This window comes from Haliaeetus albicilla, chromosome 2 (genome assembly GCF_947461875.1).
Source record: "Haliaeetus albicilla chromosome 2, bHalAlb1.1, whole genome shotgun sequence".
Lineage (NCBI taxonomy): Eukaryota > Metazoa > Chordata > Aves > Accipitriformes > Accipitridae > Haliaeetus > Haliaeetus albicilla.
In genome coordinates this window covers 567,607-587,099 of record NC_091484.1, presented here as the reverse complement: position 1 = coordinate 587,099, position 19,493 = coordinate 567,607, and the positions used below count along the sequence as shown (strand labels likewise).

Here is a 19,493-nt window from a genome sequence, read left to right as displayed (position 1 = left end):
TTGGTAGCTATTCTGGCATTTGTGGCTCCACCATTACATGGGGCCAGTTGCAGTCATGTTCTGTGAGACTCGCTGAAATCAAATGCATTTTGTTCAGATGAAAACAGAATGATTTCTTGAGTTCAGTGTTTTCTTTTCGTGTGAGTTCTTAACATTTCTCATGTCCTAAAGATCTAACCACCTGTAAAAATAAAAGTTCTTTATATTTTCCTTTTAGTGCTCATTAAAAAGAGTAAACTGGGGCAAAGACTTTTTCTTACCACATCTTTTAAAAGAATGCTGTGTATATCTGTGCAACTACATAAATAATAAATCTCTAAAGATTATATTGTCTTAGATAAAACTAGGAATGATACTTTTGCATATGTGATTGATAGGAGGAGACTTTAGCAAATGGAGGTTTAAGACTTGGATAAAACAATATGCTCCTGGAAGACAGGAGATTTTATTTGTGCACCTGCACTCCTTTTGAGTACACTTGCTGTGACTTCTCTATTTCCTCAAAATATTTTGTGACTTGCATGAGAATTTCTGTGTATTCCTGCCTCTGTGGGTTTGTCATACCTGAATGCAGTGTTATCCAACAAGAAATTTCATGGAAGCTGCTGTTAAAAGGTCAATTGATTCAAATAAAATTTTACATAGAAATGCCAAATTTATTATCCAGAAGCTTCTCTGGGAGAGGGTGATGGTAGAGATGTAGCCAGTTGAACAAGATTTGGGGTTGAACCCATAGTACGGGGGCTATAAGACATCTCTTACAGTATGTTTTCCTTGATAAATACCTTTTTTTCCCCCACTCAAGAGCCAAATGCTTTTCTGTTTTTTCCTGGCAGACCCAATTAAAGTAAGTGATAATAGAGGCTGTATGAGGACGTGAATTTGAGAGATGTAAATGCATGAAAATTTGCATAGTGCTTAACTATAGTGTTCCAGTGGTAGAAATGTAGTGTGTTTTGGTCTCAGTCAGGTTGGCTGTGGTAATGATTTACCCTTTTATCTTTGGAGAAGTTTCCTTCATTCATTTAGTTCATCCAGAAAGATCTCTGGACATTTTGAGACAGTGGTGCATCTGTGAGGAGCTACGTGTGTAAATAAATGTGTCTTAGTCCAGATGACAAATCCCCTATTTACTAATGAAGTTCTGGTTCATTCCTGTTTTCAGGAACAGCTATTCCAGCCTGTTGTTATTTCAGATGCTCTAATGTTTGCCACTCCTTAGTCAAGGACATGTTTCTTTTACCTGCTTTTGTACTGTTACTCCCAGCCATTTCTTTGCCAAATGTTTCATTATTTATAATTTATGACATGATTAAATCATGGTCTGAACAGGGAAACTGTGAATTAAAGAGTATTGTTTATTGAATAGCTTCTCTTTCTCCAGTCATAAAAAGAGACTTCTATTGTAACACTGCCGTATCTTATTGCTGCATTTTCCTTCTAGTAATTAGGTGAAATGATAAATTTAATTCTAGAATTGAGTTATGTCAGCTACTTGGATAGTACTTTGGCTATTACTGAATAAAACTTATATTTAGTGAATATAATGAAATTATATTCAATGAAGCTTACAAAACCAGTGATTTTAAATTATATTCCTTGGAAATCTAGCTGCTGTCATTGCTACAGGCTCTAATACTGAAAACCATCACACTTAAGCCTCTCCTTCAAGTTAAGTTATATAATGATTTCCACTAGTAATTCTATTCATGAAGGCCCATAAAACAGGTTAGGGAATGGAAGAGGTGACAGTGTCTTTATAGCATAGTGTATAGTACCTTTTTATTCATTTCCGTTCATATTACATCACTTTACTTTGGCTGAGTAGTCTGCATTTCTGTGCTCCCAGTCATTATAATGTACGAACACTGCACCAGTGTCATAGAGACAAAACTGAACTGATGTACAGGTTATATCACTAAGCAGGAGCCACATCAAGCATCACAAATCCCTTAATGTCTGAAAAATGGATGCAAACCAAGTCCACCTGAAGCTGCCTGGTGCCACTCTTGTAGGGAATGATTTCAAATTGGACTGTTGAGCTCTCCATGGGGGCCATTCTTGCCACACTAAAAGAGAATACATTTCTAAGTTCAAGCAGCTGAAAAATTCTTGCTATGTATTCTTCAGAGTCCCCGAATCTAAGACAGTGTAGAAGGGAAGAGTCAGAGTAAGTGGCCGCTGTGTTTGTATGCTCCTAGCACAGGTGGACATAACCTTCCGTGTTCACAGCCCCCACAATACTATCCTTGAAGAACTAATCAAGCTGTAATGGATGTGGTAGAATAGTTGCAGTTCTCAATCTCTGATAGAGAGTTAGGGGTTGTATCATGAGAGTAAAACATATTGAGCACCTGAGGAATGATCAGAAAGGTTATCTTTAGAAGAGCTCAAATCCAAGTCTATGTATTACCCTCAACACTCACAACATTTATAGTACTCTAGATATGCTCATGCTATATTTTGGTGTGGTAAAAGTAATTACCTGTTGATTTTATGTCCATAGTTAGAAATTACTCTTGGCTGTCCAACACAAGGAGACTGATAGTAGCACCAGAAAACAGAGAGAGTGGGGGAAAAGGGCCTCTCTGCTCTAAGGAGGTACTGAAGCTCAGCAATACTGATGCTGGTACAGCAAATTAAGGTTCAAGGTCAGGATCTAGACCTGAATTTTGTATTCAATGTAACTGAAGCCTTAGTGATTTGCATCATTATCTGTCTTTTGCTATCTTTTTTTTTCCTCTCACAGTTTCTTGGTGCTCACTCACTCCCCCAGCATAAATATTTTGAACACTTTAAAAAATGTTTTAAAAATAGTAACCATGGAGGAGATGGGAGAACAATTTCTTATTGATATGATATCAGTGGACACATTTTTAAGACATTTCATTACAGTTTATGTCCTGGCTCTTTAGTAATTTAATATCTGAAGGAAAAAAGATACCATCACTTTCTCTCTTATCCTTCAAGGATTGTTTGGTTTTTCTTTTGCAAACCACAAAAGGAAGAGCATTTTTAAATTTTTACTCTTTGTATAATTCCGTCACTAACTACAGCACTCTGAGTTACATGCTGTCATTAAAAGCAGGCCATCTCTCTGCTCTCTGAGCATTCTGTAATTCAAAGCTTGGCTAAGGAGATGTAAAAGACTCCCAACTAGTATATGGAGAGTACTGATATGATGGTATTTTGTCCAAGGTTGGTGCCAACAAAAGTCATGAGGTTGACAGAATCTTTTTTAAAAAACCCACTTCTATTCCAGATTTCCCACCAAAGTGAATGAGTTATTAGCCAGATAGCATTTACGTACTTGATTCTGAGTTGGTCTTTGATCAGGCCACTACCTTCGGCTCTCAGCACACAGTCTGTCACCACTTCAGACAGCGGGTTGGTAAATGTCACCTGCACATTAACAGCCTTGTGTACCACTGTTGGACCAAGGACCTACAAAGAGAGAACATTCTGCTCAGCTACGGCATTAGTCTCACTTCTTTCTTGTGGTTTTCTCTTTTCATTCCTGTTGCAAGCCACTTACACTCTTAGGATCTCCTGGACAGGAAGGAGCCAGGAATTAATACATGTACATATTTTTGCGCATCAGAGTTCAGGCTTGAATCAGCCACCCAGTATGGCTGAGAAAGAACAAACTACTGTAGAATCTACCATTTAGGCCAAATTTTTTAACTAGGTCAGTGTATGGTGTTAACGTATAGCACAGTATATGATACTTATCAGAATGAGAACAGAATGAGAATACAAGTATTAACTTGGCATATCTGGCTAACTACTGTAGGCAGCTTAAGTGAAATTAGCTTTAGTTAGACTAAATGAAAGGTTTAGGATTAGAAAACATTGGAGGTGTGAGACAGAGGTGAATTGTGACATCTCAGGCGAAAAAAGAATAGGATGCCAAGTAGCAAATAAATATATTCATTGCCTTATTTTGACTGAATTGGCTCATCTAGTTATCTTTGTAGATGATGTAGAATTAGTTAACATAATGGAGAAGTCCAGCACCCCAATTGCATTTCTGTATTCTTGAATGTATGTTTATACAGAAGTTTCAATCAACAGAAACATAAACCCTTCTTGAAACTTAGTCACTGAATTTAAGTAATTTAATTCAGGTGCCAGCCCTATATAAGCTGACTCTGTTATTTGCATGATACAGCACAGAAGGCTTTTTACAAAGTCTCACTAGAACTTGGTATTCAGAAATTGCCAGACCTACAAAAAGCCAGACTTTTTATTCCTGTGTGTAACCATGTTTTTCCTGTATGCTACTGCAGAGTGGTTTGGGATAGCTAATGTAGTCTGGAGGCTCTGAAAGGCCACGAATTATCATACTCCCTCTGTGTTGTTTACAGTACAGTAGGCAGATAGCTTTTGATCCCATGTCTGATACAGCATGTGAATGTGCTGAACTGTCCAAAACAAGTTAAGCTAGTTTATTTGGATGTGATGAGCCATAGAAACCCAGGACTGTCCCTGGGCATACATAGTGCATGGTCTTTTCTGTAGAGTAAGAATTGCTTTTTACCCATTGTACAACATTTGTCAGAAGTCAGTCTTAAATGGGAAAAAAAGCCTCCAGTTCTAATTAATAATCATTTGGAAAGATGTTACAGAAGGTGAAAAGTGCCACTTTTCCCGATAAGGTGAAAGAACTTCTTTGATTATTAGTAATAACAAGCCTCACAGCCCCAGGTATTATGAGCTAGTCAGTGAAGATGTCTTTGGTAAAGATCAGGCTTCTTAAATAAACTGGAAGAGAATGGTCAGACTTCCCTGACAAAAGTGGAGGCCTAGATATGGACTAGATCGCTCTGTCTGTCTCTGTTTGTCTCTTGTCTGTCTGTCTGTCTCTCTGGAGATAATCTTACCTTGTAACACTCCTAACACTGAGAACTTTTATCAGTGCCATGTCAACAAGCACTGGCAAGAACACCATAGCACAGCTATGCTTTGGAAAGGTTTGCTTTTCCTTAATGTATTTCATTTCACTTGTGTCGTATGGCCCATTACTAGAGCAACAAGATCAAATCACCCTCAGGCATGATTTCACTTCCCACACTCCTTCCCATGAGAAGTAGATGGAGTAAGGATTCTAGTTGCTTCTTCTCAACGTGTCTCTCCAGGGACACGAAGGGGACTGGCTTTTACCTTGATGGTGAGAAAAGGATCCTGAAGTACAATGTCCTTCTCCACTAGAAGCGAGGCTCCCTGTTTGGTTTCACACACAGCAGTCACTAGGATCTTCCTGTCATCCACCAGAGAGTTTTTGTACTGGGAATAGGAGATCTTGAATGAAATCTCTTTCACTGGAATGGAAATAGAAACAGAATTTCCTCCTCTTCCTTTTTTTTCTGTGTCTAAGTGCCAGCTATCTGTAATATATCTGTATTTTAAGGAGCAAGAATGCTGTCACCCTGAGTCTGTCCATTTGTGGGTGTTGACAGCTGATACACAGGAATGATGCTTATACGTGACTTCTACTTACAATCACATCAAACACTAAATGATCAGGTACAGTTCAGTAGCTGGACAGTTCTGAGGATGGATGTATGTGGCAATCTCTGCTGGTGTTTTTTTTGTTTACCTGAAGCTGGGCATTTAATGCTCCTTCCTTGCAAAGAAGGCAGAAGTGAAAAGGTGGGTTGTTTTAAATGCCCTTGCTGATGCAGCTGTAGCCTCTGCCTTAAAGAGGGTGCACAGTCAGAGTCTCTGTGCCAGTGAGGAAGGCAATGGATCTCTGTACGTTGAGAAAAAATGTTCATCTACTGTTGGAACAGTGGAAACAGTTATAATGTGTTGTGTTTTAGCTTGAGAAGGTAGTTATATTCATCTATGCTTCATGTCTCATTTTTCACTGCTGTCCCTATAAAAGCAGGGCAAAGGCCACTACCTGCAGGTAGTGTAGCACTTACTGCAGTCTGTAGTTACTGTCCTACTGCTGTAAAAGATGTAGGCTTACGTTTCCCCCCTTTAATCTGTCTTTATGCTTTGATTATGGGGAGCTGGTAGCTGAGTAGTCTCTGGTGTATGTCTTAGTTGTTCTCTCTTAGCAAAAAAGGTCATAATGGAGAACTAATAGTGCCTGTACTGGGTCAGACAAAAGGTTACCCAGCTCAGTATCCTTTCTGACAGTGCCCAAAAGCAAATGCTTAAGACAGGGCAAATATATATGTTTCTCTTCCCCTGAATAGCCTTAACCACAAACCATTTGCAGGTCATGCAGTTCTTGAGCTGTTCATTATTTCTATGTGATGTGGCTACAAAGCAAAGCTACATCTTGTCCTTAGCTGTAAAAAGATTTAAATTACCTTCTTCAGATCCAAGTTTAACAGACCTAGACAACTGCAAAATCTCTGCCTTTGGTCTTCTTGTGTAGAGAATGGCTGAAGCTCTCAGTTTAACCCTTATGTTCTTGAAATCTGAGGTCAAGTTCTTGAGTGCCAAGGTAAGGAGGATATCCTGGCCAATTACAGGAGATGCATCAAGGATCAGCTTCCCTGAGATACTGGGTTTTTGTGTAGGCTGTGTCATATTTTGTCTCCATGCTACTGAAGATCGTCTTCTACGTCTTGTAATTTTGGTTCTTTTCCCAGTGCTTCTCACAGCAAGCAGCTTCAGTGCTTTTTTATACACCTGCCTTTCTTTCAAGGATCCTGCTTTGAAAGATAACATGGTCAGAGATGTCATGCATGCTGAATATAGTGCAATGGAGCCATAATTGCTCTCAGTAAAATACAGTTTAGGAAAGCTGAGGAGGGCAAAGATACACAAGAGGAGAAAGTGTGGTCTAACCTAAATGCTAATTTTCACACAAAAGCAAATGAATATACATGGCCATGAAGGCTGGAAAGTAAAACCTGCCTGTCAGCTTTAGCTGGTTGTTCATGGGCACCTCTTAGAAGCTGTGAGCAGTACAAAGATAACTCCTGGGAGAGCTCAGTTCTGCATAAGCTGGGGCAATTGCCATCTCCTCTGAAATTAAGAAGGGTGAAAAAATCCTTTCACAGAAACTCTCCCCAAACAACTCTCCAGAATGGCTATTGCTGCATGTCATAACAGAAATAGTCTTACCAGCTGATCAGAACAGCTGGGACAGAATGTCTTAGAGAAGTAGCTTTGACTTTGTATTGAATATATTAGTATTTCATCAAGGGCCACCACAAAGGCCATTTTGAATCACTATCAGCTGACAGTGAGCCCTACTACTTTGAAAATTCACAGTTACTTTGCTCCAGAAGAAGTAAAGAATTAAGTCAGTGCTAAATCCAATGAAGGCCTAAATTCCTTTCCCTTCTGTCCATCAGTGGCAAGACAGCTATAGAGTTTACCTTCTGGATATTTGTAATTAGCAGTGACATCCACACGGGAGTTAGTCCCCACTGCTTTGGTGCTGATAAATTTTCCAATCTTCCTAGTATCAGAATAAATTCTCTCTTTTCTTTTGTTGCTATAGTGAATCCAAGTAACATAGTCAGCATTCACTGCTGCAAACAGAAATGAGCTGTCGTAATCCAGGTTCACATCCCCTTCCTTAATGGCTCTGGTGGAGGCAGGACCACACTGATATATGCCTATATTAGAGAGAGGGAAAAGTTAAATGACTGCCTATTGCGAAAGAACGTTAACTCCTTATGCTGACAGCAAGAGGGAGAGGTAGTCACTCCAAAGACATGTTTGGATAAAGTGCATTGTTTCTACATCTGTGCATTATGGTAACAGCATGTCCAGAGATTCCATATGCATTTTCTATCAAAAGGTAGGAGCACGGAGGAGGTTGTAAGGCCAATAAGGTATAGAGAGAACTAACACTTCTTATGATGTGTGCTATGTGAAGTGTTCTAACCCTCCAGAGCTTGCAAGGCTGTATGCTAAGCTGTCTAGTGAAAGGAGAGGAGAGGATGGGAGCCAAAGCTAAATTTGGTGAACTTAGTAGTGGGGAATGAGAAGCAGTTTATCTGGAGTTTGATGGGTTTAAAATGGCCAAATAAATGAATCTTTTGATGGAGGTCATCAAACTAGATAATGAAGTTGTGTCTGTATTAGTAAATAAAACCAGAGCCAAAGTGTGAACCCAAGTGCCGGCCATTGGTCATCCACACTGTTTACTTGTTAGCAAGCTTCTTAGTGTGGTTTCCCCCCTTGTCAGTAAGCAATCTTTCAGACAATGGCTGTGAAGAATTCAGGGAATTGGACAGACCAAAGTCTGTTGGCAGCAGGCTGTGCTATTATTTTGGTCTGGGAGAGGGAGTTCAGTGCTGTAAAAAAAAGCCGTTCTATGTCACTTGGTTTCAGAACCGGAGAACAGTTTGGTGCTTCTTTCATGTAGCTTTGTCCATAAATGGCATGTTGTTGCATGCCATGAGGACATCATGTGAAATATCTTCCTACTCATTCCAGTGTGTCCTGTAAAACATAGGGTAGAGTCATGGGGCATATTTTACTTTCTGTGGTAAACTCTTTGGTTCAACCCTGTGACTATAAGCTCCAAAATCTTTACTTAGCATCTTACTAAAAGGGGTTTTAATTTGTTTTGCTGCTAAATCTGTCCAATACAAGCCAGCAAATGTGTCTAATGCCAGCAATGTGACCTTGCAGCAAGCAACATCCAGAGCTGCATCAGGAAGACCATTGCCAGCAGATCAAGGGACATGATCCTTTCCTTCTACTCAGCACTGGTGAGACCACATCTGGAATGCTGTGTCCAGTTCTGGGCTCCTTGTACAACAAAGATGTGGGTGTATGGAAGCAAGTCCTGCAAAGGACCACAAAAAGGGATTAAGGGATGAGAACTGGGACTGTTCAACCTGGAGGCGGGAAGGCTTGGGAGAGTCTTATAGGTGTGTATAAATACCTGATGGGAGGGTGTAAAGAGGACAGAATTGGACTCTCCTCAGTGATATCCAGTGAAAGGACAAGTGGCAGTGGGCACAAATTGAAACACAGAAAATTCCATTTAAACGTAATAAAAAAACTTTTTTCTATGAGGTTGATCAGCTCTGCAACAGTTTGCCCAGAGAGCTTGTGGAGTCTCCATCCTATGAAATACTCAAAACCCAACTAGACATGGTCCTGAGAAACCTGTTTTAATTGGCCCTGTGCTGAGCAGGGAGGTGGAGTAAACAAACTCTGAAGGTCCCTTCCAACCGTAGCTATTCTATGTCATTTTACGAATCTGTGTAATATTAGGAGCTAAGACAAGCAAGGGTGAGATAAGTGAACTTAAGATGTGCTGGCTTTTGTGGAGGCAGAGGATCAAAAAAAGTAAGAACTTGCATGCTGGTAGGCAATCCAGAGGCTGACGGAAAAGCAGTCTACTGGAGATTGATGTGGGTATTGCTTTTCTTGCGCACCTGAGTTAATGCTACATCTACAGGGAGTAGATAGAAGAGAGTTGTCCTGAAATTTCAGTAACAATATTTAGGAGTAACAGTATCTACAGCTTTTTATATTTACAGCAGCGTTACCTTTGCTTCTTTCCTGGGGCGTTGCATCTAGAACCTGCCATCCATCATAAAAAGAGCCAAGATCTCTTCTAATGAACCAGCTTTCATTCCAGACATGGAAATTCCTGTGAGGGAGGTAGAATAGGGAATCACTGATTCATACAATTAATTCTATATTGAAAGATTTGATACATTTCTGGTGCAAAGCAAGAAATAACCCTAGTCAAGTGAATGAAAACTTCTCTGTGGAGAGACCAGCTGCTGACTCCTTTCTTGAGTACCTCTTTCCCCTTCTTTACCAGCTTTTTGTGTTCAGATCACTGAGGAATGTTGGGATGTTATGAAAAAAAATGTTAAAAGGAAGATAATTAATTGCAGAGTCAAGTATTCAATTCTGGACATTCCAGAGCAGCATACTGTACAGCCAAAGGTCTCCTGCGCATATTGGTATCTGCTGGTATTTAATTCACAGTTGCTTTCTACTTCATGTCACCCATGTCCCATTCAGTCCACATGGTATAGGGTGCTTGGTGACTGAAACATTGATCATGCAATACAACACACGTGCAGTGTGATAGTTTCTGTGCACTTGTTTGTCAAAAGCATGATTTTTAACAGGTTCTCTGAGGCGAAAGAAACAGCATGTTCTTCCTAAGGGATGTGATGGAATTCTTCTCAGCTGCATTAAACATATTACCTTTACTTTAGTAACCTCTCAGTATTGTGCAAGGGATGTATAATGGTAATCATGAAAGACTGAGACAGCATGTAGCACAGGAGCTGGGTCTAAAACTTACGGGCTTCTGAGAGTGCTCTGCTCTAGGAATTGAGGGACAAGCTGATACCATTTTTGAGCAAGAGGTTAATCACTCTTCAACTTCTTTTGGAAAAATTTAAACTTTCATACAGTAGAGACAAAATTAGCAGTTACAGTTTCAAATTATATGTTGAATAGCAATGGTGCAAAGTATCTCCTCTGTTAATTCTTCAGAATGATGAAACTGACTACATACTGCATTTCTGAACACTCTGTTGATTCTTTGGTATGGGGTTTTACGTCACTGAGAGCATGAGGTTGGGGTGGTTTTTCAGGAGCATGATTCTAGATCTTTTAATTAGAGGAGAATATAATGGAAGAAATATTAAGAAAAAAATTATATTTACCACACACTGTCTTCAGTCAAGTGCAGGGTCTTTCCAGAAATGTCAACGTACTTATCAATACTCAGATTTATATTCCTGTCATGGGCAGAGTTGAAGTTTGTAATAACACGAGTAGGTATTCCCAAGGATCTCAGAACTGCAATATAGAATACCATGAAAGTGCTGTAAGCCTATTTTGCAGACATTTAGGAAATATTTTTGGTTTCCTTGGCAAAGCAGTCTAGTGTGCATGTTTCCAGTAGGGAAACAAACCCTCAGAAACTTCTCTCTCAGATATGATGCAAGTCACAGTCATGGTGCACAACTGCTTAGAAGACAGTTCCACTCACATGATGTTCTTAGCTGCCGTGCTCTTTTTAAGAAGAGTTAGATTCACCCATTTATTTTAATCTTTCATTCTTCATCCTGTTCTCTCTCCCATTTTATCCCTGTGTTTGTTTCTGTTACCTGCTTCTTCTTCCACTTCCTCTCTGAGACGTACCTCTCAATTGCTTAGTTTTCCTTTGTATTTTCCCCAAAGTGACTCTTGTCTCTCAGAGCAGCTCTTAACGGAAACTGCTAGTATAAAATGCTTTTCCCAACTTGCAGCTCCCTTTACAGGTCCTCAGAATTATGATTTGGTTTTGTGTCACCGGTAGATAAAACACAACAGTAGAAAACTGGCATTGTGAGGAGACAGACTTAAAAGAGCACTGGTTTTCTTTGAATCCTAGTTTTGAAACAGGAAACCTTGCTCTTTTCACCAGCCCAGTCTGGCAAACCGCTTTGCATTTTGTTTGATGACTCACAAAACTGGGGTGCCATATTACAACCTATGTCTGTTTAAAATAGAAGAAAATAACCCTTCATGCATGGAGAGCATACATTCTTCACTCTCTCTGTCAAAGCTGAAACAGCTTCAACAATAACATCACAAAGTTAAAACTACAGAAATTCTAGTAAACTTCCTTTCTGATAGCATTCTTCATCCCTTCATGTATACCTGTGCACATTACTCCTGCAAAGACCCAGCACTGGCCATACCGGACAGGTTTGTATCTCCCCCTGTACCACTTTCGAAGGATGGTCACGCTTCCACTCCACTGCAAGGGGTTGGTTCCTGAGCAGTACTTTCCATTCCACTTCCCTTCCACTACTCCTTTTTCATCGTTGCTGTTAACCTGAAAGAGTCTTTCTCATGAGAGAATTAAAATATTTACAGAAAAAGGGAGAGAGGTAAATAGGCAGAAATGACCCTGTTTGTACCACTGTTCTTATTGGCTGAGTGGTGGGAAATAGTATTTGAATCTTAGACAGAATTTTGTCTGCTCAAGTGCAACAATTGGATCAAACCCAGATCAGCTTGTAGAGCCTGGTGATTCAAAACTGCCTTGTTTTTCAGTACAAGTGTGCCCAAGTGCACTGACTGCCAGCCTATTTAAATTTTCTCTGTTTCATTGATTAATTTCACCTCCTTGTATGTCATTATACTGTTATACTGTGTATTCAGTATTGGCTCACATTCTCAAGTGATTTATATGGAAGCATCAAGAAGTACAGATTTTCTCTGAATGTACATTTATTGCAAATGTCCATATAGTACATATAGCTTGCTCAGACTTGTTAGATGTGCTTACATATATTTGGGCACATCCATTTTAAAGGCCTGTTTAAATGTCGTGTATGGTTGTACAGAAAACAGTGAGGTTTTTTTTAATTATTTTTTTCTTAAGTATTAGTACTTTTAGTAATTTTGTACATCTAAGTAGAGTTGCTTACTTCATGTTGAAGCTGAAACTGTCTAAAGTGAGTGCTGTCTAAACAGGTGAAATGGATCACAGCTCTAAAAGAGGAATCTCAGATAAGGAATGTTGCAAGGCATGTATTATTTATAAAATGCAAAACTTTTCAGTTGCCTAGTTGTGCATTTATATGTTTGTGAGGATGGGGGGTTGTTGAGAAGATGTAACTGTTGAAGGAAATGCATACAGGGCTTAATGAACAAATCCCCCTTAAGTGAAGAATACTAAATACACACATTAAATGGAGCCATAGCAACACGGGTTTTCCAAAATATTTCATGCTTCTCTTGGTGTTTGAAAAACTTATCAAATTATTTCAGAATGACACAGGCTTTCCAAATCAGTGAAAAGATCTAATGAACTGAAAATCCATTAGGAAAATAAATCTGAGATTCAGCGTTCCCCAAAAGTCCTCAAAAACATTCCTTCGGTTATGAGCAAACTTCTGGGAAGAAAGTAAATTAAACTTTTGGGGTGTTTTTCCATGAGAAAAAAAATCTCCATTTTACCTCTTCTGTAGGTATTCTTTGCAGAAGAGTTAGTTACTCCTATAAAACATTGAGGCATTCACAATAATGTATTGGGGGGTTTGTTAGTAGGTGCATTGTGCAGCTGTAACTAATTGGTCACTTTACCATAGCACTGATAACCCTGCTCACATAGATAGGATTGTTTCTGTTGGATACATCAGCAGCTGGATCTTGGCGGTGGTTCAGGCTTCGATCCAGTATAGCCAGAGAGATATCAAGGATATCCTCTTCAAACTGAAATCAAAACAAGCAATATATTAAAGGCTAATTTCATAAATAAACCCAAGGATAAACTCCCCACCTATTTTTCTTCTCCTAGCACGACAGGATCATGTTGGTAATATAAGTATTTTCTGTACTGTTAAAGAAAATAGTGTCAAGAAGAAAGTATAGGCACTAGACTGCTGACCCTCCACAGTATTTTAAAGACAGCATGCTAATGAGCATGGCTTGGGGCCATAACTATTAGCATTCACAAAGACATTACGTGGCCTGGTGGAATGAACAAGACCACTCCAGGTCTGGCTTTGCAGGCTTTGCACCCTCCCACATCCTGTCATGTCCCACAGGTACCCTTCTGTTATGAAAGCTTCACTCTGATGGCCTGCCTTCACCTTATATCATATGATCTGAACTGAAAGAAACCCACAAAAATAATTATTGTGGATTAGGTTCACAGAGACACTGTGCAGGGCCCAGAGAATGCTGAAGTGCTGTGCTGTATGGATGTTGTCAGGCAAGGATGTCACTTGACCTCTGAGACAGAAAGCAGATCTGCTTTATTTCATTTACTAGTGTAAAAGTAGCCACAGTGATCAGGATTAATATAAATGCTGTCTGTGCAACTGCTGGTGTAGTCGTAAGGCATGAAGTGGTCAGGAAAGGTTTTGACTGGCCCAACAAGTTGCAGGATGGCTATGTGACTACCAATGGGCTGTAGTTAGGACTGTATTTGTAGCAGTTATGCTTAGAAGGCCAAACTGATCTTCAGAAATTCCAGCTTGAGTTGTTTCAGTTGAGTAGATGTGGAATATCCCTTTAGTGTCTTCTGCCCTGTTACTGAACCAATTGTGTAAACATTTAGATGTACTGGCCTCGCAATACCTAGAGTTTAATACTGGAATGGCTTCCTTTGCCCTTTACAAGGGTCAAGAAACAAGTAGAATTTTGCCAGTTTGTGTAATAGACAGAAGAAAACTAAAATTGTGCTTCGTTTCTTTTATTTCTGTATTAGCACTTGCCAGACCGGGGAAATGATCCTGGTGCTGCTGTAATGTATTGATAAGTGAGACATATGCCTGCAAGAAAATCATAAGTGAGAGAGGAATACTGAACTCTTATACTATGAGATAATGATACTCTCTCCTCAAGAGCCTATTTACCCACTGTTCTTACTTTCAAAGTTCTGAAATAGGTGATGCTGTTTACCTGTCCATAGTTCCAAGCTTCTTGTTGAATACATTTTTCCAGTCCCTGAAATATGATTCCACTGTCGTTCAGGACATACTCCTGTCGCTCCTTTTCATTAGCCATATAGACATCATCATCTAGAAGCAGAATAAGAGATGCTGGCTGAAAGGAAAGTTGTTTTGCTGTAACTGAAAATCTCACTTCAAGGGGAGTTCTAGGGAACAGGTCAGGCTGCCTGTGCATTCAGGGTTAGGACTCCCTGCTATAACTCTGTAATCATTTAGAGAGTGAATAAAATAAGCATGAAGTTCCTTTCAGGGGAACAGACTATGTTCCTGTCCTTTCAGTAATCTCAGTATGTGTCTTACTGGTAGGTATTGCTTGGTTTACAACTGAACACAAGTATCAGAGGGAAAAAAATGATAGAATGAGTATTTGGAATATTTCTTGCCTCTGATTTCGTATTCTACAAGCAAGAGGCTGGATCTTTGATGCATTGCAGCACTGGAGGGGCAAAAAACTGATCCTTGATGTTGAGCAAAAAAAATATCTTTCTGTAGCTGTGACTGCCAGGTACATGCTTTACTGTGACACCCAGATTTCCTGACTGAGACAATGAGTTATTTGAAGAACATGATACATCAAAGCATACTTGGACACCAGGGATTGAAGAGTAGTACAAACTGGCCCAGGAGTGTTGAAGAGACCTTGTTCCCAGAAACAAGCTGGAGTTTAAGTTTGTATCGTCCAATGACGGCATTGGCTGGGCTGAATATTGTGAAGTTCATGCAGCCGGGCTCACTGGGCTCTTGGGTTGCACTCCAGCCACTGGCACCCTCCTCAGAAAGGTTAAATACAGCCTTGGTCCTCTGTGATTCTGCTGGTGATGGTCCTGCCAAAGGGAACAGGGACAGCAATTCTGAATTACAAACTTGGGGTCAGTGGTGATCTCAATTTCTTTTTTTTTTTAATGACTACATTGAAAGATTGTGGCTTATCAGATCAAATGCTTATTCAGTGTAACCTAGCTGCACTCCAATCCATAGAATCGTACTATGCAGTGCTCTGTGTTATGTGCACAAGACAGTAAAGGTGAGTGCATCAATAATCATTCTAGACAAGTGAGGATACAAACCTGTTGTCCTGAAAACTGGACAGTTCAAAAATATGTAGGCAGGATGGGCCACACATTTTAATACACACTGCATTAAGAGTTAGTAGCTGCCTGGAGGATTTTTTTGAGAAGCCATTTGGGAAGATACAGAGAGGAGTCTTATGAATGGGGTCACGTAGACTGTTCTAGTAATAGGGAACACATTAAGTTAATAAAGGGGAGTTTAAACGGGTGAAGTAGAGAGTCAGGAGAGGAGACAAATGAGGGATGATGGTCTGTGAGAGGCAGAGTTGCAAAATTTTCAGGGACTACAGAATGAAGACAACTTGCAGTATTGCAGGTAGGTCCTTAGGACCAAAGATACAGGCTTGTTTTTAGAATGAGGATGGCCCCTACCTTTCTATTAATTATTACCTTAACTGTCTATTGTCTTAAGGTACAGATTGAACTTTAAAATGGGAGCTTCTAAGCCTAAAAGAACAGTGAATCCTGAATGGTACAGGACAAAGCTTAATGATTCAGGAATGGACCACATAGAGCTCTAAGGCACTGGATGTGAGTGGAGTTGGAGTGACTTGGATGTGAGGTGAGTGCCATGGGGAAATTACCTGTGCTTGCAATAAATGTGAAGTTGTCCCCAGATTGCACCATTGTTTGGAGGTGCAGAGTGATGCTGAAGGCCTGTCCTCTCCTCAAGATTGCTTCTGTGCTGCTGTAATCAGAGGTGTGGTGTGCAGCTTTATTCAGTTTGGATTGCCAATTGACATTTGCTATTTTCAGGGCTAGAAAGACACAAGGCAAGTTAATTAAAAACATTGTTCCTTCAAACTTGTACATCTTTTCAGCTTCTCTAATGTAATAGTTTTATTATATTTATATATAGCTGGAGTTATATGCTCTAGGAAAACAGAAAAATCCACTGTTGTTATTAAAAATTGCAAAATAAACAACAACTTAGAGGAACAGCTAAAATATCTTTTCTGCAGGCATCTTTCAGAGACAGAAAAAACACCCAATCAGAGAATTCATCTTTGATTAAAAAAAAAAATGTATTTAGATAAGACTTTGTTAAAGTTTGAAGAGACTGTTCTATTCCACCATGTCCCTGCTCTTTTTCTGTGGGGATCCCTAGTTCACAGAATGCTTTACAGATGTATAGAAAGAAGTATTAAAACTCTCATGAGCAAGTGCACGCCTGATCCTGGAAACACTGTATGACAGATGATGAATAGAAGGGTAATATCTTCATTGTCAGACTTGCACATTATCTTCTCACATATCTTGTATTTCAGTTAATTTACAGTCTTGTTGCTTGAAGCTGGGTGTTACTTCACATTCTGTTGCAAAAAGATAACCCACAAAGGACAGATGGTAGGAGTGGCATATCTTGGGGCAGTGCTATGGGTTGCTCTATTGTGTCATGATAGGTTGCCCACTATTGAAAAAGGGACACTGAAGCACAGATTACAAAAGCTTTCAACCTTTCTTGTTCCTCAATCAGTTAAAAGAATTACAACAAAAAAACAACCAACAAACAAAAACAAAGCAGAAAAAATACATCATCCCTCTATGAACACGTGTTGGAGAAGTGCTCTTCTCCAATATGATATTCCACAGGAATTTCACTTGAAGGAAATTTCCTGCCACAACTACAGCATGTTAACCCTTTGCAGACTAATGGTGCTGTGAGCAACAGTTCCATCATTTCACTGTACTAAGATGCAGGACTTGGTTTAGGACCACCTTGAATCACTTGGAATGAGGTTCATATCTGAGGTAATCCATAGGGTTCTACTATAGAAATAGGGTGGGATTTGAGTTTTCTGCTGTGTTTGCAGCACAGAATTTTATTCTGTGAAGTCTTCATGTAGTATAATTATACTTGTTTTTCAGCTTTTTGGAAGAAACGTGAACGTGCATATGCAGTTCTAAGTCTGCGGTAAGGGCCTAGAACAAGTTGCTTTCCTGTAGTCTGTGAGCATAAACATGTTTTAGTATTTTCAGTTAAGTGAAAGGTCTTGTTTCAGATGTGTCACCTGGAGAAAAAAAATTCCATTGATAGGAGTGTGATATTTGAATCACGTGATGTAAAATGTCTAGAAAGCTTCTCACTTGCATCATCACTTTATTTTCCTGACTTAAATATGTTTAATTAAAAAGGACCTACAGAAAACAGCATTCCTAACATCAAGTCCTCTACTTTTAGAGTGAATTAGAATGTGTTTCTGAAGGGCACGTGGGCTCGGAGTTTGAAAAGAAGTTAGCCTTGCAACACTTTACCCATGTATATGCTACTTCTGTGTATTCTGAACTGTGCAAGTTCAATGTCCAGGCTATTTGGTGTGGGGAGCATGTGCGTCATTAGTTGTGCAGTGATGCAGATAACTAAGAGCATTTTTTATGTCTGCAAATAAAAATGTAGCACATACAGGATTTAATAGCAACTGAGCCATGGGTTTGGTATTAGTGGGACTCTGACATTTAAGGACCTAAACAGTGCTGCTAAGAGTTTCAGAGTGGAATGTCACAGGAAAAGACAAGATGTACAACAGAGTAAGAGGGGACATCTGGAGAAGTGGGAAAGATAAAGAAGGCAGTGGCTAGCATTGGTTAGCTCTAAGAATTTCCTGCATTAATAGTTTAGTTTGCCTTGCAAAGTCCACAGTTACACAGGCATTTCTAGTGAATATGTGCAGGAGATCGACAAAAAATGGTTCATATATGGGGCAAGAGCACAATAAAGCCTGATACCAGTCTTTCGTCCATGTGTACTTCAAATTTCTCCTTGTTTTGATCTTCACAGTTTCAATTTAAATCTTAAAATTTATTTTTCTGGTTTCAGTATCTCTCTGTTGGAAAAATGTATTTTCAATAATCCTGTCAAGGTACAATTGGACAAACTTCTAAAAATTTGTTTGGGTAAGCGTTTATCCTCTAATGGATAGACACTGGGAGCATGCTCATAAGCAAAAGAATTGGTGATCACTGCTGAAAATGCTGATCAGTATGCACACAGGGTTCTTGCTGCCTCTGACAGAAAGCTGAAGCTACAACAGAAAAAAAATCCAAAGCAGCACACAGGCTAACATAGCCATTCTGTGAGGAGGTGAACATGGGAGTTGGGAGGCCATCAAGTGACCTGTCTGAGGCCAGACTTCAATTCGATATCAGAGAGGGGTTAGAGCCTGGGACTTCTGTGTGACAGTTTGATGCCCAAATCACTAGCCAACAGTGTTGATTAGGTGGCTCCAAAAGCACTATGTAGATTAGTTAATGGATATGATAGAAAAATATTTTCTTACTGTATTTTTCTGTGTTACAGGAAAAAAGAATATATTCAAGACCCATGATATTAAGAAAATCAGTGCTAGTAGAATAACCCGTAAATGCATTTAACCTAAAAAGGGCTAAATTGCCAAGAGAACAACTACATGTAATTTATCCTGTTTCCTCAGCAAATGTCACTCATCTGTATTGGAAGAGTGATGTCTGGAGCAATCAGGCTGTTTTTAACTTACCCGCCATAAGGTTTCTTTCTTCTTTTCCACACTTGTGCGTTGTTCAGGTTACGGGTACAAAAGCGTGCAAGAACATTCTGAATCCTCTTCCACCAGCACGAGTAACGAAAGGCTTCGTCCTCTTGACTTCACTGCATAAGCTAGAGTTTATACAAGCTGGGTGTGACCTGTGGTTGCTAGTTACTGCTTTTGTAGTAATGTCCTACGTGAGCATCTACTCATGACTGCTTTAATTGCACAATCTTGAATCTAATTATGCTTATTTAAAACTGGTGAATGGCAGAGGAAAGATGATAAACAGTATCCTGGTGTCTTAACTACTAAAAGTGGAAAACATCCCAAACTGGATCTAATGAAGGAAATACAGTCTTAAGTAGACAGAAGAAATTTAATTTTGGATGGTTTGGTTTGTGTCAGTTTAGGTTTTTGGAGATTGTATGTACAGAGGGCAGGTATAGACAAATATACATATCGTATAACATGGATGTATGGAACATGGAGTGAACTAAGTAGATTTG

The 19,493-nt window shown here is 39.5% G+C and overlaps 1 protein-coding gene and 1 long non-coding RNA gene across 5 annotated transcripts in view; one reads left to right on the top strand and one right to left on the bottom strand.

Moving 5' to 3' along the window:
• LOC138688622 (uncharacterized) overlaps nt 1–19,493 on the top strand; it is a 90,049-nt gene that overhangs the window by 13,493 nt on the left and 57,063 nt on the right. Inside the window, exon 2 of the long non-coding RNA XR_011327514.1 lies at nt 15,894–16,043. This is a non-coding gene — a long non-coding RNA (uncharacterized lncRNA). The remainder of the gene's footprint in view (nt 1–15,893; nt 16,044–19,493) is intronic.
• Nucleotides 1,695–19,177, bottom strand: LOC104310733 (protein-glutamine gamma-glutamyltransferase 6). 4 transcript variants are annotated; one of them, XM_069800410.1, is made up of 13 exons: nt 18,976–19,177; nt 16,066–16,239; nt 14,996–15,235; nt 14,362–14,480; nt 13,039–13,167; nt 11,605–11,782; nt 10,623–10,758; nt 9,480–9,583; nt 7,344–7,586; nt 6,324–6,671; nt 5,164–5,321; nt 3,311–3,444; nt 1,696–2,069 (listed from the first exon to the last, which is right to left on the bottom strand). In XM_069800410.1, the coding sequence occupies exons 1-13, from the start codon at nt 18,980–18,982 to the stop codon at nt 1,919–1,921; spliced, it is 2,121 nt and encodes a 706-aa protein (XP_069656511.1). In that variant the 5' UTR covers nt 18,983–19,177; the 3' UTR covers nt 1,696–1,918. The 4 variants fall into 4 exon arrangements, with proteins under 4 accessions (XP_069656536.1, XP_069656511.1, XP_069656528.1 ...); XM_069800427.1 differs by having other exon boundaries at nt 13,063–13,167; XM_009929040.2 differs by having other exon boundaries at nt 1,697–2,069; nt 6,324–6,668.